The 25,455-nt window shown below is 35.4% G+C and overlaps 1 protein-coding gene across 1 annotated transcript in view; it reads left to right on the forward strand.

The window, feature by feature from the left end:
• The window catches only part of brinp1 (bone morphogenetic protein/retinoic acid inducible neural-specific 1), a 187,018-nt gene that overhangs the window by 96,551 nt on the left and 65,012 nt on the right, over positions 1 to 25,455 (forward strand). The window contains exons 4-5 of the mRNA XM_016554261.1: positions 11,226 to 11,395; positions 24,170 to 24,275. Of these exons, the coding sequence (XP_016409747.1) occupies positions 11,226 to 11,395; positions 24,170 to 24,275 (276 nt within the window). The remainder of the gene's footprint in view (positions 1 to 11,225; positions 11,396 to 24,169; positions 24,276 to 25,455) is intronic.

Below are 25,455 nucleotides of genomic sequence, written 5' to 3' on the forward strand. Positions count from 1 at the left end.
AAAAAAAAAAAAAAAATTATGATCTAATGAATAAAACCAAAAAAATATTGGTTTTGTTTTCTCATTCAAAATTTAAATGATATAACTAAACAAATTAATAATTAATTTGGTGAAGCTGTGCGCTTGAATTTTTCATTGCATCATGCAGTGTGGTGAATTATTATTGCTCATTATTATCTATAGGCTATTTTAGTAATTTAAATAACATAGTTATATATATTATCTAATATGATTATATTATCATATATTAATATATTGATTAATGATATTGTAATATGTGTATAATATTACACCACCCAAATATATTTACTTCCTTCTAATTCTCGTTGTCAGTGCAGGCTCGTTTAGCTTCTATTGATCGTTATGAAAAGTGATTAGTGGCCTGCATAAAAAAAAGAGCCTTGGACATAAAACAACAGGACAAAAATATAGTTAATAACTAGACATAATCATTTCATGACTCTAGACACTTCTTTGTGAAGACAGTGGCATAATACAGTGAAATAGGTTATTTAGCCATATAAAAACAGCTGGTATGTGCGTGGGTAAAATTTACCCGCTGGCGGTTTTAGGTTTACAGCGACCCCTGGCGGTTCAAGAGTTAAGGTTCCCGTACATATGTGACATGAAATCCGTTACAAAACCTGGTGATCTGTCTTCATATGCAGCCCCTGCGGCTTCTGAACTGCGTGTGGCATGTTGCGAAACATAAAACCTCAGATTATGGTCGATAAATGCGGTTATGTGCACACATGCAGTATGTTGATACATACTGATATCAGAAATCAAGAAATCTTGAAAAGAAAAGCAGCTAGAATGCCAGTAAATGCATTTAAATTAAGGCACTAGTTGGTTTTCACTTTAACAATTTATGACCTTTAACTGATGGCACGTGACCTTTAGATGACCTTACATGTTGTTAGGTTATTAATCATAAGCAGAGCATGTAAATGCACACTATAAGTGTCTTTTGTTCATTGGCCAGAGAGAGATCAACGCGCTGCAAATGAAAAAAAAAAAAACACCTGCAAATTAAGAAAACATCTTCATCAATTTGACAACACACACGCTACAAATGCTCACAACACAACCAAATAAAGAAATGTGCTGCAAATACGCACAACACAAACAAATAAAGAAATGCACTGCAAAAACGCACTGAAATTACACACAACACAAACAAATAAAGAAACACGCTGCAAATACGAACAACACAAACAAAGAAACACTGCAAAAACAGAAATGTGCTGCAAATACGCACAACTCAAACAAATAAAGAAATGTGCTGCAAATACGCACAACACAAACAAATAAAGAAATGTGGTGCAAAAACAGAAATGCGCTGCAAATACGCACAACACAAACAAATAAAGATATGTGCTGCAAATACGCACAACAAAAACAAAAAGAAATGTGCTGTCAATACAGAAACGCGCTGCAAATATGCACAACACAAACAAATAAAGAAACGCGCTGCAAAAACAGAAACGCGCTGCAAATACGCACAACACAAAGAAACACGCTGCAAAAACAGATACGCGCTGCAAATACACACAACACAAACAAATAAAGAAACGCGCTGCAAAAACAAAAACGCGCTGCAAATGCACACAACAGAAACAAAGAAACAAATGTGCTGCAAAAACAGAAGCGCACTGCAAATACACACAACTCAAACAAATAAAGAAACACGTTGCAAAAACAGAAACACACTGCAAATACGCACAGCACAAACAAATAAAGAAACGCGCTGCGAATACGCGCAACACAAAGAAACACGATGCAAAAACAAAAACGCTCTGCAAATACACACAACACAAACATATAAAGAAATGTGCTGCAAAAACAGAAACGCACTGCAAATACACACAACAAAGAAACGCTGCAAAAATAGAAACGCGCTGCAAATACGCACAACACAAACAAATAAAGAAACACGCTGCAAAAACAGAAACGAGCTACAAATACGCACAACTCAAACAAATAAAGAAACAGGCTGCAAAAACAGAAATGCCCTGCAAATACACACAAAAAACAAATAAAGAAATGTGCTACAAAAACAGAAAAGAGCTGCAAATACGCACAACACAAACAAATAAAGAAACGTGCTGCAAATAGGCTCGGCACAGACCACATCAGAAATGTTTAAGAGAACCGCAAAGTGACAAATATGCCTGGGACATATTTATCAATGTTTGCTCTGAACGGTGAGATTTTTGCTTATTTTAATATCCTGATCATACGATTCCTTAGCTTTTTTTGGATATTATTAGCCTAAATAAGCTGACGAAATACACAATTGCTGTAACTGTGAAAGGTTATGTAAGCTACAGTAGTAACTTCCCTTACAATAAACTAACCATACAGATTTACTATTAAAATTAACGAATCAATAAATACATTTATTATATAATAAAAAAAAAAAGGTTGCTATAGTTAAACCATGGTAACCACAAATTAACCATGGATTTATTACACTAACCATAGTTTAACCATGGTATTTGTACAACTGTGGTTATCAATACACAGATGGTAATAAAAAAAAAAAAAACATGGTTAATTTTCATTTTGTTGGGGGTAATTTTGGCATTGTTGGGGTCCTCCTTTTGTGGTCTGTGCCACTTGCACGTATCTGTATTTGGTTGTGTTGTGAGCATTTGCAGCACATTTCTCAATCTGTTTGTGCTGTGAACATTTGCAGCGTGATTTTATATTTGGTTGTGTTGCGTGCATTTACAGCGCTCTCTCGGCCACCGTACCTTTGTGTCACAACATGCCCAGTTTCTGGCCATTATATCAAAGATTGATGTACAAGCTTATTATGTGTTTCAGTTCAAAATGTATTTTGTCTTTACATTTATTAATATGCATATGTTAGATGTTTTAATCCAAATTGCATTTAAGATAGACATTTATAAGTTCATATGTTTACAAGTAACTGCTTATCTATATTGAATGTGCAAATTAAAAAGTATATTTTCAAAAGCAACACTTGCAGATAATATAATATCAATGAAATAAATGGCCGCTTAAGTGACTTAAAGAGAGGCATGTTTTAAAGAATAGCATGTTTTTAAGACACTTAAGTATATTTTTAAAACCACTTTGTGATAATGTCAAATTAAAAGTTTTACTTTAAAGTGCATTTCAAATTAGTATGCAATGTTTTGTTGTGCTTTAAAGAATAACATTTATTTAGTACATTTGAAATATAATACATGTGTTGACTAACATACTAAAGCACATGCAAAGTTAATATATTTTAAATGTTCTAAATTGCAACGTCATCATTCCAAATGTGTAATTACAAATATATTTAAATACATGACATAGAAATTTCGATATAAATTACATTTTAGTTTAGTTTATCATAATTTTTTGCAGTACATTCAGCAGTACTTTAACCATATTTCAAAAACAATAGATTACATATAATGATGTACTTAAGTCCTACTTAAATGGCTCAAATAAAGCACTGTAAAGTTAAAGCTAATTGCATTTAATATAAATTTAAACTATAACACATTTTTTTTATTTTATACATTTAAGTGTCTGAAAAGATTACATTCACTATGCACTTACGTATATTCAAATATATTATTTCTATAAGTGCTTTAAAAAAAAAAAAGTATGCTGGCATTTTCCACAAGGGAACCCAAGTAAAGTCCATTTTTATACCAACAGTTTTTTGTTCAATCTTTTTATTTCCGAGTTTCTGTTGCTGAAGTGTAGCCTGAAGCTCACAGCTGATTGGCCAGCGGTTAGTGAAGATCAAGAGATGATGTGCTGATTCAACACTTCTAGCATAAGACTGCACAAAGTGAATGATTGGGAATGCTCTGAATAGGAAACAGCTCTCGTAATGCTCACATGAAATGGGAGACTTTCAGATTTCAGTAGTTTTACAGTTGATTGTTGAAATACGCAACACACATAAATGTTTAGTCAAAAGTGTTATATCACAATGTGGAGTAAAATACAAGTTTGCTTATAATCAGCGTTTTTTGTTCACCGAAGTACACTTGCTATGACCTTCATTACGCAACATGATACACATTTCAAATAGTAGCATGCTACATTTTTGGGCTACACTTTATTTAAGGTGCCCTTGACACAGTGTAATTATACAATTAAGCACTGAGTAATATTAATTAACAAGATGTACTTACTATAGGGTTGGGTTTATAGTTTGTTTCTTGTAATTATACAAAATGTACTGTTATTACTGTACTAAATACATGTAACAAGGACACTGTAAAATTAAGTGTTACCCATTTTTGTGACATTATCTCATTACTATGTCCACGTATCATCTCAGAAATGCAAATTGTTCATTTGCATTTTTACATTAAATCTTGTTTAAAAAGTACTGACAAAAATATGTTAAAAATGGAAGGTCAAGTCAATAACATTGTCTTTTAGCTCTTAAGAAAAATGGTTCTAAACAGTACCAGAAAAGGGTTATTCAGCTTGTAACAATAGCAGAACCCTTTTTGGTGCTAAATAGAACCCTTTTTAAAGGGTTCCATAAAGAACCAAGCTTTAAAAGTACTATATAGATCCTTCAAGGGGCTAAAAATAACCTTTTTAATGATAGTTTATTTATATTTTTTTCTATAGGTCTATCATAATGCGTGCGGTAGAGGGTGCTATAAATAACCTTTTTTTAATTATAGTTGATTTTCATTCATGTTAGTATATGTTAGTAAATGTTTATATCACTGAAGGTCCCATTTTGTCAAGACTGAAATTTCCTGGCTTTTTTCACGATAACTGAGGTCTAGGGGCTATTTAAGTACCATATAAGTTTCAGCCATTGTTGACTGAGCAACAACAACACGGAAACATGTCGAAAAGTTTAACTTTAACCACAAAACCAGATCGGCCGACCTGTAACGTTACACTCTCCCTCAAAGGATGGACGATCTGACAGGATTGTTACTATGAGGTATATCACATCTAACGTGTTTAGTAAAGACAAACTCACCGTGTCTATCTAGTCATGATGAAGATGTATATACATTTCAATTTCAGCAGGCAACTATTTTTACAGCTACATTATTGTTCCAGCCACAATTAATCACAACAATGTATATACAATTACAAATGATTATATATAAATTGTCAGTTTGTTGTTTTATACACATGCACAGACATTATTTCATACACGACATAGTCGTGAGATGCAAGAAACATAGACATATGGCAAGAAATCTGTAGATTTCCCATAACAACAAAAGACAATACTTTATTGAACCTTTTCTGATAAGACGTGTGCGCTGCAAACGCAAGCATTTTTGATGATCATTTCTGTCCAGTCTGCTCGTTTTATCGCGTTTAACCACAGCTGTCGTCGGTTTTTTGTCTGGCAGTGGCAGCAGATATGCGATCAAATTTCTAATTTGAGGCTGTATTACGTCGATTCTGGCACCCAACATCACAAGATGATATTTTAAGCTCCTTATGTAGCCGAATCTGCGCTGGTTTGAATGGGCTGCCTCCAGTTTCCCCTTTGTTTTGCTGCCTCCAGCTAGCGCTGTGACGTCGGCTGACCCTAGTTACCTGTGGTTGGCCTGGCCGTGCATCACGTAGAACACAACAGGCCAATCAGAAGAGAGGCTCATGAATATTAATCAGACAGGCCAAAATCGACTTGTTCTCAGCAGAGCTCCTGAGAGAGGGGCTGTAAAAATATATTGAAATGGTTTTTGGTACTTATACCACAAATATATATTCTTAAGGACATCAAAACCTAAAATAAAACTCCAGAAAGCTGTAAAATATGTGACCTTTAATATTAGTTTTATTAATATTATTTTAATAAGTTATTTATTACTATTGTATTTTTACCCCTCTATTTGCCTGGTCTTATAATATCTTATAGCTTCTATTAAAGTTTTCATAAAAACAACAACAACAACAGCATGTTGTGTTAATTAGGTACTTTTATTTTATTTAACGACATGTGAGATTGTAGGAAAAATCTAACAACCGTTATTAGCAGAATACATTAATAAATGTCAATTGACACTGAACATAAATACTTGAAGTAAAACAAAAACAGAAACAGAAAATAGTGTAATGAAGACCAAGTTCCAGTGAAATACTGTATTTTCACAATTCTCTATGATGCCCTGTAAGTCAATCATTATCTGTATTTTGGTGTGATTGAGTGGCAGTTTCTCTCTGCAGATGACGAGGTTGTGACATCATCTGAAATGCACAATTGAGTTTACATTAAAACAACAATAAAAGCAGCAACAACATATTGTGTGAATTAGGTACTTTTTTATTGATGTGAAATTGTAGCAAAAATGTCAGTGCACTTAACAACAGTTGACATTTAACATAAATACATGAAGTAAAACATATGTGATGAAGACTAAATTCCAGTGAAATATCTTCACAATCCTCAATGATGCCTGTAAGTCCATCATTTTGGTGTGACTGAGTGGCAGTTTCTCTCTGCAGTGGATGAGGTTGTTGGATGTGATGCATCCGAAATACACAATTGAGATTAGAGTTACAGTGTGTCCATTTGTTTATGCAAAAACAATAATGTCTATGAAGGCCAAAAGCAAAAATGGACAGAATATGAGCCCTTCACAATGTTAAAAGGAAAAAAAAGTGATATAAAGTCATGGGATAGCTTTAATATTGTTTTGTGACTAGGTATGTCTATGCATAAACCCAAGTAATAATTACATTACATTACATTTACATTTAATCATTTAGGAGACACTTTTATCCAAAGCGACTTACAAATGAGGGTAATAGAAGCAATCAACACGACAAAAGAGCAACAATATATAAGTGTTGTGACAAGTCCCGGTTAGTCTAACGCAGTACACATAGCAAGGTTTTTTTTATTTATTTTTATTTTTTTTATAATAAATAAACAGAATAAAAAGTAGATAGAAAAGAAATAGAATAGACAGAGCTAGTGTTAGAGGGTCAATTATTATTATTTTTCTTATAATAATTAAAAAAGAAAACAAGAAGATAGAATAGAGAGTTCTAGTGTTAAATTAAATTAAAAAAAAATTCTAACATTATGTATTATAAATTCAATGTCTCTGTTACTTACTTAGTGGAGAAGAGGAGAGAAGTATTCTCAGCTGAACAGAGCTGCTCACACTTAGATATGACCAAAAAACTAAAAAGAGAAAAGAACATGTTTGTTTGGAAACCAGTTACAATTTTAAAGTTAAATTTGTATTTAAATTAAAGAATGAAATCATTTACCTGTTTAGAGTGTATTGACAGTCTGTAGTTGGATCACTGAGCTCCAGAAAATCAGTAATGAGGAGCTTTGACAGTTACAGATTTAAAAAACAAAAAGGGCAGGAATAAAGAACCCTAAACTCTTACACAAAGAACCATTTCAGCATAAAAGGGTTCTTCAGGATGCTATGGTTCTAAATAGAACCGTTACTACATATAAATAACCTTTAAATAACCATTTTTTTGAGTTATCACACACACTGTGCTCTGGTTTATAGCACACAGTTTGCCAGCTGTAATATGTAGGTCATCCAGCTATTTCATCCATACTGTCTTGCATACTATGCACAGCACACGCTATACTGTATAATAGTATGCTATTTCATAGCTGTGTGTGTTGCCTAGGTTCTTTAGATTAATAAAACGTTGACAGACTAAGACAAAATGGTTCTTTCAGAACTGTTCACTGAAAGGTTCTTTGAGGAACCAAATATGGTTGTTCTACGGTCCGTCACATTTGCAAGTGTTGACGTGTGTTGACCTGCTGACATTGAGGCCGACCAAACCATTTGTGCTTTAGAGGGGAGTCTGTTACGCATATACACTGTGTTTATTTGTAAACAATTGTATGTTTTATATCATTATTTTTCTGGTTTAAATGTTTGACATGTTAAATATGTATATATACAAGTAGTATATATATTTTTTTACAGATGTGAATATATTTAACATACTTACCATGCTTAGCTGTCAATGATAGCGTCCAAAACACTGTGACTTTGTCTCTCAGTAGACTGGATGAAGGAGTGAGCTCCAGTAGTGCCATGAACGAATCAAAAACCACCTTTTTATACTGTAAAGTATAGTGTGGATATGTGAGTAGGCCTATATATTTTTGTTTTGTTTTGATGGTTTTTACTTTATTTTCTTCTTTTGTATTTGTAAATGTATTGCATTTCATGGTTGTTTCATGCTACTTCACTGTAAATTAACAGTGAAAATGTTCTTCACACTAAGAAAATAAGGTTCTTTCAAGAATTGATGACTGAGGCTGCGTCTGTGGCATTGCTGCAAAACCCCCATTTTGAGTGTAGTGTTTGAGTGTGAGTGTAGTGTTTTATATTAGTAATGTTATCTAGCAGTTATGAATGCTGTCTGAGAAGGGCGCACACTAGGGTTTGGAGCAAAGCTCCAGTAAAGCTTTGGAGTGGTTAATTCTAAAGATAGAATGAGAGAAAGAGCTGATGCATAGAGAATGAGAGAGAGAGTGTTTTGTTCCCTGTGTATGTCTGTGTCAACACATAGCTGGTGTTTTTTTGCCAGCTGGATTTTACGGCTACTGTCTGAACAGATATTCCTCTGGTGTCCCAGTGAATGAGTTATTTAGGAAAAGGTCAGTGGCGCTTTGCAAAAATCAATCATAGCTGCTTTTCCCACTCGACTCTAGTGGAGAAGAAATCTTTGCCATCGAGTGGTGTGGCTGAAAGCGAGAGAGATACTCTGGTCATGTCAGTTTGACACTGTAAGCAAAATTTTCTCTGTGACAGTGTGTGAAGTGAGTCACCAATGCACACCGAGTCTCCATCATGTCAGTGTGTTTGGCACTTCTTACACACTAGGAGGTCCACGCTGAAGAAACATGTTGATAAAATGACATGTTGGCTGCATGAACCACAGCACTCAAAATGATGCCTGTATGAATGCTAGCAAGCTCAATGGGACGACTTTATACAGCATGACAACAGGTCTTGAAATGTGCTGTTGCTGTGGCATCTCAGCATCGTTTTCCTGTAAAGCAATAGTGGAAATCATTTAATCATCCTCATGTCATTCAGACCCGAATGACGACAGGACAATACATTGCCCATTGTCCAAAATGCACCATAACAGTACACTGTAAAATGTTTTTTTTTTCTTTTTCTTTCAAACTTATAAATAAAACAACTATTTTGGAGTATGTTTCACAAGAAAATACAGTAACACTTTGCTTTAAAACCTTTATGTATAATGCATTATAATTATGCCTTATAATGCACCTTATAATGCATTGTACAATCTCATTCATAATTGTAACCACAGTTAAAACATTATAACACTTATCAATTCATTGTTACACTATGCATTTCAAATTTGGTTTACATATTATAAATAATTACAATGCATTATACCCTTTAATAACCCTATACAATGCATTATACATAAAGGCTTTAAGTAAAGTGTTACCGAAAATACTATTTAAGTTGTTCTACTTAGAAATACACTGGGCCCTATCATACACCCGGCGCAATGCAATGCCAGGCAAGTGTTTTTTGCTAGTTTCAGCCCGGTGCAGTTATCATTTTCATGTACAGTGCCACGTTGTTTAAATAGCAAATGCACTTGCGCCCATCTTTTTGTGCATGGGCGTGCTGGTCTGAGGTGTGTTCAGGTGCATTGTTGGCGCATTGCTATTTTGAGGCAAATGAAAACAATTGCGCCATTGTCCAACTAAAACCTGGTCTAAAGTGAATGGCGAAGTATTTTTTTTTATTCAATGGGCACGTTCGTATTATGCACCGCAGGTGCAAAACGTGCATAAACTCTGCTTATTACACACACAGGGACGTGCAGCAGCACACAAACATGCCAGATATTAAAAATGAAAGGGTTGCAATGTAAAAGATTATTATTGTGTATGCTTTAATCTCGTGCACGAGCAGATCCGTTTCCTCTCTGGAGATGCGTTCAGTCTTTGCTCTTCCAAATTTTGCCATGTAAATAGCAAATCCGCCATGGTGAGGGAATGGGAGATGAGCCACTGATTGGTTTATTGCACGTTATGCCCAAAACACACCCATGGTTTAATAAGAGAATAGGTACAACCCTTTTGGACCATGCGCCGACCATTTTTTCCGTTGTTAAACTAGCAAAAGTGGATTCGGCCTAAGTGCACCTGCGCCATGCGCTTCAGACCATGTGCTTAGATCGGTGAAATAGGGCCCTTATAGGGGCAAAGAGGGCTCGAATTTTGTATTACAATGTTTCCGGAAATTGTATGTTTGAATATGCAAATTAGGTATTGTCTAAATATGCACACATTTGCATACATTTCCAGAAAACAAATCTGAATACTGGAAAAAAAAAAAAATCAAGTGCTGTTTTGTTTGTTGACAAAGCAGAGTTTAAGGTTTTTAAAGCGGATTTTTTGATTATTTTCGTCACTCACTTTATCCTCACAAAAAAACATTAACAGACAGGGGATAGATAGATAGATACATAGATAGATAGATAGATAGATAGATAGATACATTAATAAATAAATAAATAAATAAATAAACAAACAAACAAACAAACAAACATGTTTTTAGGAAGTAAAATGCTTATTAAAATCAGGCAAATTATAGAGTATAAGAACAACTCCTACTATAAAAACATTCAGAATATAGATAGGAATTAAACTGAAAAGTTTTGAAAAGAATGAAAAGAGCTGATGAAGAATGTAAGAGCTGATGAAGTGGACAAAAAACTCACAGCTTAAAAAAATGCTATGAGATTAAAATCTACAGACACAAATGGATAAAGTGCAATAATTAAAATTAAGCAAATGATGTATGAACAAACCCCTGAGTAAAACCCTTCAGAATATAGATAGGAATACGACTGTAAAGTTTGGTTTATGTAAGTGTTTCTGAAATGGAGAAAAAAACTCTTTAAAAATATAGATTGTAAATTAAATCTATAGATGCACATATATAAAGTGATATAAAATAAACATAAATGTGTTTTCTGTCAGGTTTGCCGTCAGTGATGATGCACTCAATAAGACACGAGTGTCTTTGATGTCATATTTGAGTTGAATGAGAAGAAAGGGAGTCACAGAATGACACGAGAGCGAGTAAATGATGACAGCATCATTCTTTAAAGTGAATGGGTGTTTGAGAGTGTGATATTTTAACTCTTGGCATCTGAAAGACAGGAAGTGAAGTCTTGCGTTAACTAACCATATTGCTCTGTGCCATTAGGTGAGGAAGCTCTCACCATGTACATGGCCAAGAACAAGCTGGACCGGAAGATGGTCAACGCCACCCAAGGAGTCGAGGCACTGCACCAGCTCGCCTCCTCATACTTCATCGACCGCGATGGCACCATGCGCAAACTCCATGAAATACAGATCTCCAGCAACTCCATCAAGGTAAGCAAAAAAGAGCGACGGAGAGGAATAAAGTCAGAAAGAAAGAAACATCCTCCATTATCCGCCCACCGTCCATCTGTCCGTGGAGCTTTTTCTTGTTGGAGTTGACAGGCCGCTGAAGAGCTCCTGGCAGACAGGGCTCGAGGTAGCAGGAAGTCAAGCATGACAAAATTAAACGGAATTGACAATAGCTGCTGAGTCAGGATGACAGCAAGCAGCAGACGCAGCACTTGTGCTGCACTTAAATATAGACACAGGCCTAAGAACGACTGACCTGACAAACTAGTGCAAATCTCCATGTGCATTTATGCTCACAAATGTTTCATCAGCGTGCTTTGTCTATGTTTGTGTGTCTCTATTAAAGTGGTATCCCTTGTGAAAAAAAAAAATGTGTTTAATTGTACTGAATGTGCAGTTGTAGTGTACTTAAATATCCTTTCAAAAAGTGCACTTTAAAATAATGTAAACTTGCATTTTAAGTAATTCAGTTCAAAATGTTGTCGTGCTTTAAAGAAGTACACTTATTTTGATGTGTTGACATCAAAACACTAAAGCACATGGAAAGTACTTAATTATAATTTTAACTATAGTGTGTTATTTGATATTACATTTAAATTTAATATATTTTAAATGTACTAAATTGGAACTTCGTTATTACAAATGTGCAATTTGAAATATATTTAAATTCATGACATACAATTTTCAATAGAACAGAATAGAAGCTTATTTTAGTTTATCATATTTCAAAGATAATAGAATTATGAAATTACATATAAAGATGCACTTAAGTAAAAAAAAACACTCTAAGGTTCAGCTAATTGCATTTAATATACATTTAAACATGGTGCATTTTCATTTAGTACAGTTTCAAATTCAGTTTGCACTTACAGTTTTTTACGATCGCTATGACATTTTTTTCAATACTTCTAACAATTTTCCTAAACTCTTAACGCACCAACACACCTACAACACACAACTGACAAAACAGTTAATTTCATGCTCAAAATCACACATTGCAAACTAAACTTCAACACTAATTTTCAAATTACAATAATACAATTTTCCTAAACTCTTAACGCACCAACACACCTACAACACACAACTGACAAAACAGTTAATTTCATGCTCAAAATCACACATTGCAAACTAAACTTCAACACTAATTTTCAAATTACAATAATACCTTAACACAATACACTGCATCTACCAAAACACTGCAAACATGACTCAAAATCAAATCATTATTCCAAAACACTAACACATGTTCTCTTCCAACAGGAACATTTAGTCAATCATAGCACAATATCATAAAAACACTAACATCAAATGGAATTACAGAAACTGCATTATTTTAGGTGTCAGGTCTGACCTTATACAATAGGGTATTGGGTAGGATTAGGGATGTAGAATAAGGTCATGTAGAATAAGGCATTAATATGTGCTTAATTACTACTAATAAATGGCTAATATTCTAGTAATATGCATGCTAATAAACAACTAGTTAAGAAATAAATAACTACAAAATAAATACAATTAGATAACTTTATAATTCAGTTTTAACTTGTAATAATTACAGTTAGAGAGCATTTATTGTAATAATTATAATTGGGGAGCTTTCTAATTCAGTTCTTACTTGTAATAATTTTGATTTAGATCGCATTCTAATTCAATTCTTACATGTTATAATTACAATTAGAGAGCTTTCTAATTTAATTCTTACTTGAAATAACTACAATTGGAGAGCTTTTTAATTCAATTTGTGTAATAATTATAATCAGAGAGCTTTCTAATTCAATTATTACTATTAGCAATTACAATTAAAGAGCTTTCTAATTCAATTCTTATTTGTAATAATTATAAAAAGAGAGTTTTCTTATTCAATTCTTGTAATAATTACAGAGCTTTCTAATTCTTCTCTAACTACTAATAATTACATTTGGAGAGCTTTCTAATTAAATTCTTGTAATAACCACAATTGGAGAGATTTCTAATTCAGTTCTTGTAATAATTACAATTTCATTTTTTTTTTGTCTTTTGTAGTTCAATTCTTACTAGTAGCAATGTAATTACAGCAAATCATAGCATAGCGTCAGTTCTGGCAGGTCAGGTTAGTCAAGCTCGCTTCAGCTGACTCTCAGCTGATCCACGTCTACCTATAGGGATGCGACACCTATCACAGCACTCATATATAAGGTCTTTCAATACTATCACCAGCTTCACGTTGCTCAATAGCTAATTACACACCTCCATCCCCGACTCCTCCTTGTCTTCTGATTCTCCTTGAATCAGACTAATTTCAAAATGATACATTACATTTTTTAACCTAATGATATCTGCAATATATTTATGTATACATTTATGTTCTGTTCTGTTACACTGGGAGGTTATTGTTACTCTCCTGCTCTTATCGGGGAGGGGTATTGCTGCTCTCCCTGCTCTTATCCATGCTAGACTGCATGGATGCGCAGGGAGTTCTTGCACAGTACAGAACCATGCCGCCAATCCAGACTGTATGCTAATTGTCAGTCATCTTTGATGACAGTGGTCCTGACAGAAGTAAAGTTGGGAGCATTTTAAGCTAAACTGGTTTGCCATAAGCATTCTCCTAACATTCTCCTAAACATCTGCTTGTGTGCTTCACAGAAAAGAATGTTGTATGTGTTTGAAATGAGGGTAAATAAGTGATGGCAGAATGCTTGGGTGAACTATTGCTTTAGACTTCAGTCTCCATGTGACATTATTGATGTTTTTAGACAGTTTCATTTGTAAAATTATACACAAAACCAATAATAAAATGGGAACCTTACAGCTGATCTTAAGGTCAGTCCAGTTTTATTTTTATATATTTCCTATTAGAGCTGGAAAACATTACTGCCTGAATTAATTTGAAGTAGGTTTGTTGTCTTGATCTGGGGGGCTTTTACTGATAGAAAACAAACTCATTAAAGAAACATAACAGCACTGAAATGCAGCGAACACAAAGAATTCATATAGCAAGCAACACACGGAGCTCATTAGATGCAATGACCCGAAGAGATCACAGGCAGAATACTTAAATCTCAGCTTCTTGTATTTACAGATTTTTTTTTATTTATTTTTTTAATGCATGTGCATTTTTGTATGTTTTACAGTTTTTTACGATTGTTTACACACTAAAATAAAAATTTCCACACAATTTGCAAAATTCTACTCCAATGAGCAAAACACCTCCACAGATTTGCACAACATTACACACAATGTCACAATCTAGGAGTTATGCAAATTGAGTGTGGTGTTTGGATAATTGTGCTTATATTGTGAAAAAAAGAACCCGGTTTTCAAAATTGCGTGTAAACAATTGAAAAAAACTGTATGTGATATACACATCAAATGAGAAATGAAGGCAATCAGCTTCATATCCCACAGAGAAGCAGATTCATCCTGACAAATGTTTCTCGTTTTTCCCTGTTGGGAACGGTTTAAGAATAAAATTAAGATCTCGCCTAAGAGCTTTAATAAAAGGTGCACTTTTATGATTGGGTGTTTGGATTGACAAAGCCTAGATTGATGCTGTGAGAGAGAGAGCTGTGTGATAGTTGCCCCTCAAGGTCATGTCTTCCTCTCGCAAATGCTTTCAGCTGATTTAGTTTTAAACTCCATATGCAAATTTATGATGATGCAGCGAGCAATTCAGAGGATATCTATTTACAAATCTATTGGTTAGCCAGGATCCAGTTTTAGTTGCTATTCAGCAGTGCGTTCCCAAAACAGGTGCCGTTAAAATGGAGGCTTTTTAAAAATTATTATTATATTATTTTTTTACCTGCACAAAGAGCATCAGCTGTGTGATTATGCAGAAGAGCTGTATGACATCACTCATGTGTGTGTGGTACAACATCGCTCTGACACGCTGCTGTAACAGAGCAGTGAAAACAATGCCTAAGATGGTAATATAGTTGCATCATTTAAAGTTACGGCTGAACTTTAAAGAATTCCGATTTCCCAACATTAGACCTAAAGTAACAGGGCAATATTCATACATTTGTGCAAGGCAGTGGAGTAACACGACTGTCGCTGTAAGTCACATGACAATGATAACATGACTTATTCTACACATTATATGCATATATTTATAATGGTCACAAAGTTCATTCCTTTTCTTACTCATACCGTATGCGATTTTGGACACACCACGTGACTCCAAAAGTACCTCGAACATTAGAGAAGAAAACAGTGGGCCTATCTATTATTGTTAGGTGCTATTTAGAAGGAAAAAAAAATGTATCGCAGTTTCCACAAAAATGTTCAACAGCACAACTGTTTTCAAAATTAATAATAATTCAAAATGTTTCTTGAGCAGCAAATCAGCATATTAGAATGATTTCAGAAGGATCATGTGAAACTGAAGACTGGAGTAATGATGCTGAAAATTCGGCTTATAAATTACATTTGAACATACTGTATATTCACATAGAAAACTGTTATTTTATTATGTCATACTATTTCACGATATTACTGTATTTTTTTACTGCATTTTCAGTTAAAAATATGCAGCCTTGGTGACCAGAAAAAGACTTATTTCAAAAACCAACCCCAAACCTTCGAACAAAAGTGTAAATCATTTAAATACAATGCTTAACAAATAAAACTTTATTTGTTTTATTTAAAGGCACTGCACTCTAAACATAGTGGAAAATGTCAGATAATATGAGTTATTTCAGCAGTAAGTCATGGATAAATACTCTGCACATGAACAGCATCACATCCTGAGAATGACTCCAGTAAAGCCCAGTGTGCTCTGTGCTATTTTTTCCAGTCCTTGTCAGACTGTATGATATGACAGCTGTGAGATCTCAGCTAAAGCTAAGGCATACTGTGAGACATCAGCTTTCTTTTACGTCAGACACTGTGATATACATATTTTGATTTTATTCACAATTGACATTGATAACTGGCTGCTTTACAACATCAGTCGTGTCACATTCGATCGTTGCACTAATGTTAGAGAAGAAAATACATTTGGAGAAGCTGGAGGCTGTCATTTACTGCTTATTTTTCAGAGTGAATAGACAAGTATTTTTAACTAAAATCTAACATATATCTCTAGTTTGCCCTCTGTGTTAACCAAAAAATAAAAACATTGAATACAATGAAGACATCACTGGCCTCTCGGGTAGCTGAGGTTCACGTCACTATGAGAAGCTCAAAATAGAACTTCATTATAGGGCTGACAGGTGACAGATGTAATAAGAAACAGGCACAGTCCCATGATGCCCTGCTTCATCACAGATTTCTCTGGATACAGTTTGTTCTTTAATGCTACAAGAGCTTCTAATCTCCCCATAAGACAAAACAGTCCCAGCTTTGATAGGAACACAGAGCTGTCGCCGTCTTCCTGACGATCTTCACATGAATACATGATAAAAGCAGAAACGGCATCAACACAAACACATCCGGACAGACGGCCCTTTCCTAAATGCAGAACATGTGCGGCAGGTGGAATCAAAGCTTGCAGATTTACAGTCTTTTAAGTCAGATGTTTACATGCGTGTTATTGTGTTTATCTGTGTGAGCTTGAATGAGCATCAAGTCATGCGGCTTTTCAGCGTTTGTGCATAATCCCACAAATCTCCGTCTTCATTAGACGAGGGCTTTGGTTCTGTTTTATACTCTGGCAATCTATGTCTTAATCCGCTGATTATTTGTGTGTGTGTGTGTGTGTGTGTGTGAGAGAGAGAGAGTCCTGAAGCTTTTAGACTCCAGAGATTATTCCCTTTCCATGCCAAGTGACGTGTTACGGAGCTTCATAAAGGGATTTTTAAGAAATAGTTTTCTAAAATATGAAATACCAGTAATTTAGTCTGAATTATTAGTCATTTTCTTCCACAAAGCACTAAATCAGATATTTATCTAAATGTTCATGCTGCTCTGTTACAATCAGCTGAGGTCATACAATAACTTGTGAGGAACAGATCCATATTTAATTCAGTACTTGCTGAAAATCTTTATTGTAGCTCTCAAAGCCTTGTGGAAAAGAAATACACTATAGCATACTTCTGCAAACCGTATGTAATGTTTGCAGACACTTAATTGCATATTGATTGCAATAAAATAAAATTGTATTATAGAAGTTTGAATGTACATTGAATGCAAATAGCTGAACATCAGTGTTTTTGACCCACTTAAGTAGGACTGAAGTACATCTTTATATCTAATTTCATAACTAAAGGTTTACTTTAAAGTATACTTTTTAATGAGTATTTTTATAATCTTTTGTCCTGCTAAAGAAGTACACTTTTTATGATGCGTTGACTAACATGCTAAATCACATGTAAAGTACTTTATTATAATTTTAACTCTAGTGTGTTATTTAGTATTGCATTACTATATTGTTACTATATTTTGATATTTTGTATTCAATTTAATAAATTCATCATTAGAAATGTGGAATTACAAATATATTTAAATACATGACATACAAAGTTCAATATCAATGACATTAAAGAATATATTAGCTTACCCTAAATGTTTATAATCTTTTGTCCTGCTAAAGAAGTACACTTATTATGATGCGTTGACTAACATACTAAATCACATGTAAAGTACTTTATTATAATTTTAACTCTAGTGTGTTATTTAGTATTGCATTACTATATTGTTACTATATTTTGATATTTTGTATTCAATTTAATAAATTCATCATTAGAAATGTGGAATTACAAATATATTTAAATACATGACATACAAAGTTCAATATCAATGACATTAAAGAATATATTAGCTTACCCTAAATGTTTGTCAGTACATTCAGCAGTAACACTTTAACCATATTTCAAATACAACAAAGTAATTTGACATTAGTACAACATGCACTTTTTAAATGTTGAAAAACATAAGTGACACTCTTTAAGTGCACTTAAGTGGTTTTATATTTCATTAATATTATATTATCTGCAAGAACAGTTTTTATATACTTTAAGGATTCAAAATGCATTACAAGTACATGATCAATAAAATTAAGTGCACCTCTTTTTCATAAGGGATTTATTTTTTTATTTGTTTAATCTGTTCAAGAAGCACATTTGTATTTGTACAACATTCAGAATTATATGGCTGTTGTGTTCCAAGGAAAACAGATGATCATATGCACCGGATTGACACAAGGATAATTAAATGACAGTGTTTCATTTTTACCTCAATTATTCTTAAAATAGAGTGATTTATCGTTTTCAGTTACCTACAAAGTAATTTGACATTAGTACAACATGCACTTTTTAAATGTTGAAAAACATAAGTGACACTCTTTAAGTGCACTTAAGTGGTTTTATATTTCATTAATATTATATTATCTGCAAGAACAGTTTTTATATACTTTAAGGATTCAAAATGCATTACAAGTACATGATCAATAAAATTAAGTGCACCTCTTTTTTCACAAGGGATTAATTTTTTTATTTGTTTAATCTGTTCAAGAAGCACATTTGTATTTGTACAACATTCAGAATTATATGGCTGCTGTGTTCCAAGGAAAACAGATGATCATATGCACCGGATTGACACAAGGATAATTAAATGACAGTGTTTCATTTTTACCTCAATTATTCTTAAAATAGAGTGATTTCTCGTTCTCAGTTCCCTGGTGTTTTCCTAACAGGGACAGGCGAACAGCTCGTAGGTTTCAGGTGTGTTATTGTGATGTGCTCTGACATGTCGCCTGCGTTCACCTGCCCACAGGCACTAAAGGTCAGACGCGTGCTGCAGTTCTGCTACCATGTCATTGCAATTAAAGTGACCCTGAGAGTGTGCAGAAGTAACACTATCTGCAGAACAAAAGACTGCATTTAGGTCGAAGGCTGCTGTAAATCAAACTCTGGAGGCTGCATTAAGATGACAAAACAACAGTGAAGAAACAGAAAGAACTTGTTCCGAGTGCATATTTAGTTTAAATTAGAATCCAGAAAACAAAACAAAAAATAAATCAAGAACTCATCAGCTTACAAGGAATACAAGACTAGAAGAACACAAGGGCTATAAATACACAGGGAGGTAAATGTACAAACTACAAAACACCTGTAAAAAAAAAAAAAGAAGACATCAGAAAACAATGCTGCCTCAAATACACCTGGGAAACTCAAACCTCTGAGTCAGGCATTCACTGTTTAAGACAAAAAAAGTCATCTAAAAAAAAGGACCATCTAACAAAATGCATTTACTGTGCACCTTATTAATTCACATGGTATCTAGCAGAAACATTTCGTTTTCATATAGCAAACCATGAAAAGTAACTAATTGCACATTTAAAGGAATAGTCCACCCAAAAGATGAAAATATGCTCCACCTCAGGACATCCAAGATGCAGATTAGTTTGTTTCCTCATCACATTTGGAGAAATGTAGCTTTACATCACTTGTTCATCAATGGATCATCTGCAGTGAATGGGTGCCATCAGAATGAGAGTTAAAACAGCTGATAAAAACATCACTATAATCCACAAATACTCCACATCACTCTAGTCCATCAATTAACATCTTGAGAAGCCAAAAGCTGCACGTTTGTGAGAAACAAATCGAGCATTAAGAATCTAAAAAAAAGGACCATCTAACAAAATGCATTTACTGTGCACCTTATTAATTCACATGCTATCTAGCAGAAACATTTTGTTTTCATATAGCAAACCATGAAAAGTAACTAATTGCACATTTAAAGGAATAGTCCACCCAAAAAATGAAAATATGCTCCACCTCAGGACATCCAAGATGCAGATTAGTTTGTTTTCTCGTCACATTTGGAGAAATGTAGCTTTACATCACTTGTTCATCAATGGATCCTCTGCAGTGAATGGGTGCCATCAGAATGAGAGATAAAACAGCTGATAAAAACATCACTATAATCCACAAATACTCCACATCACTCTAGTCCATCAATTAACATCTTGAGAAGCCAAAAGCTGCACGTTTGTGAGAAACAAATCGAGCATTAAGAACTTTTAGCCTCAGACTGTTGGTTCCGGTTAAAATACGTATTGCTTCCTCCAGTGAAAAAGTAATCTGGTCTGAATCAGGAGAGAAATATGAACAGATAAAGCACAGTTTAAAAGCAAAAACAGTCCAAAACAGCTCTAAACGAATATGTGGGTGGATACAAGCACAGTTTAAAAATGTCTTAATGATAGATTTGTTTCTTACAAACACTCAGCTATTTGCTTCACAAGACATTGATGGACTTGAGTGGTGTGGATTACTGTGATGTTTTTTATTTTTATTTTGTATCACCTCATTATGACTGCACCCATTCACTGCAGAGGATCCATTGAGTGTTTAATCAGGTTACTGTCACTATTACTATTAATACTATTTATTTCCAAAACTGTAGCACACAAGTCGTCCCACAGAGTTTGTTCTACAGATTGATTGAGGATTGAGGAATGATTCTTTAAATCATGCAGCTTGCAAGGGAGGTCTGCTTTTACTTTTCTAAGCAATAAGGCTTACGATTTTTGCCCAGGGCCATTACAAGAATATATTGATTGAGTTTTCTAGGAGGTAAGGTGGTGTGCACACTTTATGATCTGACACATCAAGGCAACAACATACTGTATGAAGCAATAACCAACACCAACATAGGCTGTAAATAATATAGTGATATTAGAAAAAAAAGAAAAGAAAAAAAAAGTGTATTCAATTTTCACCATCATTTTCATGTGCAGAGGGTGAAATGCAAAGCATTGAATTCTTAAAAATCACAGTCCTTCATTGTTATTTCATTATTTTCTTGATTGTAACACAAATGGAGATATGGCAATAATGAAGCGACCAAAACATGGGACAAAAAAAATAAAAATCTTCAAATTCTAGCTCTAGCTCTGGACATTCGTAGATATTTGTGAAAAAACGAAGGAACGAACGCATACATACAGTGGGGAAAAAAAGTATTTAGTCAGCCACCAATTGTGCAAGTTCTCCCACTTAAAAAGATGAGAGAGGCCTGTAATTTTCATCATAGGTATACCTCAACTATGAAACGCATACATACATGCATACATAAATGCAAACATCCCAGGTTACGTATGTGACCATGGTTTCCAGAGGGAACGAGATGCTGCATCAGAAAACGCTTTGGGAATGCCCCTGTGTGCCCACACTCTGAATCACATGTGAAATCAGTCCAACGGAATGGCGAAACATCACGGGCGGAGTGGCGTAGAGACCATAGAGCTTAAAAGTGCATCCAAAACAAGCAATGTTAGCTTCTGATAAGCTGAAACAAGTCACTCACAGGGATGCAGGAATTATGGCAAAGAGACGCAGCATCTCGTTCCCTCGGGGAACCATGGTTACACACGTAACGTGGAACGTTCCCCTTCGGGAACTCACGCTGCGTCGGAAAACTCTTTGGGAACGAGAATGCCAACGGCCCCATACTGACAAATGCCTGTCTAATGTGAAATCATGGCGAACACAGCTAAGACAGACGCACCTGAGAATCTGGTACCATACTTATCCTGGCCTCACAGACCGAAAGAAACATGTACCAACGGGTTTCACCCCCAATGACTGACCACCCAAAGGGACGTGGTAAGCAGCCATGGCCGCCACGAACACTCTAAAGGTGGAGGGGGTCAAACCTGCGGAGAATCGTTCCTGCAGGAACTGCAGAACTGAACGAACTGTGCAGTTAACTGGGACCATCTGACGATTTCTGCACCATGAAGTGAACACAATCCACTTCAAGGAGTATAGTTTCCTTGTGGAGGGAGCTCTGGACTGGAATATTGTCTCAACAACCTCAGTTGAGAGACCGGAAGTTATGAGTTGTGCCCGCTCAGGGGCCACACCCAGAGTTTCCATAACTCCAGACGGGGGTGAAAAGATGGTACCCACGCCTGAGAGATGGAGAACCTCTTTCGGCGAACTCTCTCCAGAACTCCCGAGAACAGAGCAATCGGGGGGAGGAAGGCGTACAGACGACGCCTCGGCCACGTCTGTACCATGGCATCAAGCCCAAGCGGATGTGATGTGAGGGAGAACCACAGGGAACATTGTGAGGTCTCTCGAGACACAATCAAGTCCACCTGGGCTCACCCGAACTTCTTCCTAATCTGCTCCACCACCTTGGTGTGGAGCTTCCATTCCCCGGGCCTCAGCCCCTGCCTTGACAGGAAGTCTGCCTGTTGATATAAGAGACCACCGCTGTGTTGTCTGTATGAACCAGCACATGATGGCCTCTCAGGTCTGGGAGAAAGTGTTTCAGAGCCTGAAACACGGCCAGCATCTCCAGGCAACGTGCCACGTGAGATGGTGACCTCCCCATATACTCTGGGCAGAGCAGCCACTCATGACCGCTCTCCAGCCCGTGAGGGAGGCATCCATCATTCCTCTGAATTAAATGCAGCCAAACAAACCAGACAAGTCAACACGGTCTGATTATAATATAAGATGCAATATAAAAGAATCGTGAATAACAGCCTGCAAACACATTTATACATTTGCACGCGTTTGGGGGAAAGAGTGAGGGAAAAGGAACCTTCCATCTGCTCACAGTTTCCCCCGGAATTATTTTGCTGCAAACCCTTGGCAACACGCGAGCCACTTGTTTCTACATTGTATAAAACTTTCTTCCCTGGAAAAGAAACGCCAGCAGGAGCAGAGCTAAACATCTAAGGTAATGCATTTTCACTTGTACACTTAGGGTTAATTTATGAATGAACACAGCTAACCCCCTCGAGAGCTGACTGCGCGTGCTCCGCTCCAAAACAAATCACACATCCCCACCCCTTATTATAGCAAGGGCAGGGAGAAACGAGCGATCTAAAATGCAGTATGTTTTTTTATATGCAAAAGATTGAGATGGCGAGTCCTCAATCTCATCACAATAATGCTAACAACATCAACCTCCTCGGAGGAAGATCCCACTCCCAAACAAACAACACAACGACCTCGTGCATTCACACCCGTAAAGTTTAGCGCGGGAAGAGAAGAACACACGGTCTAAAGTGATGTCTGTAGCTCGCCATAAAGAGGTGATTGTGCACTCTAATACAAACAACAGTAAATAAGACTGACACATTTCACACAGAGCGCTTGCTGAAAACACAGAAGCTAACGTTGCTTGTTTTGGATGCGCTTTTAAGCTCTCTGGTCTCTACGTCACCCTGCCCGTGACGATTCGCCATTCCGTTGGACTGATTTCACATGTGATTCAGAGCGTGGGCACACAGGGGCATTCCCAAAGTGTTTTCCGACGCAGTGTGAGTTCCCAAAGGGGAACATAAATTCAGAAATGTGTAGCCATACTTTTGACCAGATATTTTTCAGAGATTAAGATGTTTCAGGAAAATATAGTTAATGCAGTACTTTTTTATGCAAAATAAGATCTGAAGGTCTTCTTTTTAAGCCAATTGGGCAATTCATATTAAATGTGAAACAAGACACAGTAAGACCCTCTGGAGTCATAAAGATGGAGATGGAAATGCGCCTCGGCAGGTTTTGAAGTTGTTGATGTTATGCTGTGATGTTTTTAGCTCTTACATCCAGCTGCTAATGAATCAATAATGCATAGTTCATAGTGACCTGTTTCATACAAGGGGTTTAAAGTACCTACAAATTACTCAATAAATGTGCAAGTATTTGGCTAAAAACATACTTGAGTGAAAGTAAAAGTGCAACTTCAAACTGCACTTAAGTATTAAAAAAGAAGTACAAATCCCTGCAACATAATACCAAAGTACAGTAATCCGGTAAAAATTACTCAGGTATTTTACACACCTGGTTTGATGTGATCTGTATCTGTCTTCAGGTGACTGAGACACGGACGGGTCCACTCGGCTGCAGCACGTATGATAATCTGGACTCTGTCAGTTCTGTTCTTCTTCAGAGCCCAGAGAGCAAACTCCATCTGCAAGGTATGTGACTCATGCATTTCACTGTGGTTTCAATTGATTGTGTTCACACTGCACCCAATTCAAGTTTGCATTGCCTGACTGTCTGCACTGTTGTTCTGCTACAAGCTCATTTGAGTTAGAAATACCCAAAAATCTAATGAGAATTGACAATTGATTGTATACCTATACTAGTGACAGATAACAAGGAATAATGCTCAGTATAGCAAACTTGAACATACTGTAATGACTGGTACGATTCAGAGTGAAATATGCTTAGATGTCAGATGTCAAAAACCGCAGCGGGATGTATGTGTGAATAGAGCGCACAGAATCCCAAACGTTTAAGGGTGCTGACAGCTGAGTTTATCACAGAGATTTTTAGGGGGTCTGAGATGAAAGACAGGCGTCTGAAACCTCCCTAAACAGGGTCTAGCAACACCTAGGATTTGCATAAATTACTTTTTGAATCCATCGTCAATCCAGCTGCTTGTGTGTCAAATTAAAAGCAGACAAAAAAAGTGCAGAAATGTTTTCCTTACAGCATTTACATATGAAAAACATCATTATGTCTTTATAATTATTGTCTATCAGAAAACACTTCTTTTTTTTTTTTATTTTACTGTGTGCACATCTGCTGTATTGACACATGCTTTAGAAGAGAGAAACACAGTTGCACAGCTGCGACGAGATGCGCCTGCAGGGAAAATAAATGTGTATGAATCTGTCTGGCTGATAATACTAGAGGTTACACAAGATGTGCTCACCAAGGATGGGAACTGACAGAAACATAACCAATTCTGTTCTTTAACATTTACAGTAATGACTTTTAAGATTGATTACTTTTAAGAAGTATTTTAGTTATTTTTCTTTTGATTTATATATTGCATTGTATTGTTAAAAATGTTTTAAATTATGAATATATATATTATTTTCTTAAAATACGAATGTTTATTTTGCATTGTACTTAGGAAAAAAAAACAATAATGTACTTATTTGTATTATATTTTTAATTGATTCCATTCTAATTTATGAATCACATTAAATTATATATTGCATTGTGTTGGTTTATATATATATATATATATATATATATGTATATATACAACAGTTCGTTCTGGTTCTCAAATCTGATTGGTTGAAAACCGTGAGATATTGTACTGGTATCGCTACAGGAACGCCCTTTCACAATTTTGTATCACTC

This window comes from Sinocyclocheilus rhinocerous, unplaced genomic scaffold (genome assembly GCF_001515625.1).
Source record: "Sinocyclocheilus rhinocerous isolate Xijiao unplaced genomic scaffold, SAMN03320098_v1.1 scaffold134, whole genome shotgun sequence".
Taxonomy (NCBI): domain Eukaryota; kingdom Metazoa; phylum Chordata; class Actinopteri; order Cypriniformes; family Cyprinidae; genus Sinocyclocheilus; species Sinocyclocheilus rhinocerous.